Source organism: Charadrius vociferus, unplaced genomic scaffold (assembly GCF_000708025.1).
Source record: "Charadrius vociferus isolate BGI_N301 unplaced genomic scaffold, ASM70802v2 scaffold41, whole genome shotgun sequence".
NCBI lineage: Eukaryota > Metazoa > Chordata > Aves > Charadriiformes > Charadriidae > Charadrius > Charadrius vociferus.
In genome coordinates, this window is record NW_009647013.1 from 1,281,053 (window position 1) to 1,281,909 (window position 857).

General features: G+C 64.8%; 1 protein-coding gene across 1 annotated transcript in view; it reads left to right on the forward strand.

Annotated features, from left to right (window-relative positions):
• Positions 1–857, forward strand: part of EFR3B (EFR3 homolog B (S. cerevisiae)) — a 64,411-nt gene that overhangs the window by 46,028 nt on the left and 17,526 nt on the right. Inside the window, exons 9-10 of the mRNA XM_009895463.1 lie at positions 259–393; positions 713–791. Of these exons, the coding sequence (XP_009893765.1) occupies positions 259–393; positions 713–791 (214 nt within the window). The remainder of the gene's footprint in view (positions 1–258; positions 394–712; positions 792–857) is intronic.

The window sequence follows — 857 nt, forward strand, 5'->3', positions numbered from 1 at the left end:
GTGCCCCACGCGTTTCTCTCTGCTCTGGCTCAAATCCCGCAGCGCTTCGTCACTGGGCTCTGCTGGGATGGAGATGCCACTTCCACCTGGTGGGGTGATACGTGGCTTCTGTGGGGTGGCAGTGGGCCGTGCGAGAGGTGGCCCACGGCGCTCTGCCGTTTTCCTCCATCCCTCCCTGGCCGGGTTGTGTGCTTCTTCTCCCCCATCGCTGCCGCACGCTCCGGCGCCGCTCTCACCGCCCTCCTCCTGCTTTCGCAGCCGCTCCCCCTCCCCGCTGCAAGCCACCGAGAAGGAGAAGGAGAGTCCCACCGAACTGGCGGAGAGGTGCCTGAGGGAGCTGCTGGGCCGAGCGGCGTACGGCAACATCAAGAACGCCATCAAACCCGTCCTCATGTAAGTCACGCCTCCCTCGTTTTTGGCACGAGGGAAACTGAGGCACGGGGAAACAGCCGGAGCCGGGGCGAAGGCACGGGCTCCTCTGGGCACGGTGCTGGAGATGGGGACCTCACGGTTTTGGAGGCAGTGAGGAAGGTGGCGTGGGGAGAGATAACCGTCGCTGAGAAAAGTCACCCCGGAGAGGAGGTTGGATCCCTGCCCTCGCCCGGCGTCTTTGCTCCCTGCTGCTCCCGGCCGTCCTCGGTGCCGCTTTGCACCCCTGCAGGGTTCAGGGCTCCGACAGTGACTTTTCCCTCCGTTTCCATCTCTTCCCCAGCCACCTGGATAACCACTCGCTCTGGGAGCCGAAGATCTTTGCCACCTGCTGCTTCAGGATCATCATGTACTCGATCCAGGTGGGGACCTGGCGGGATTCCGACCGGTGGCACCGGTTGGGGACGCACGTGCGTGCTCGGGAGCGC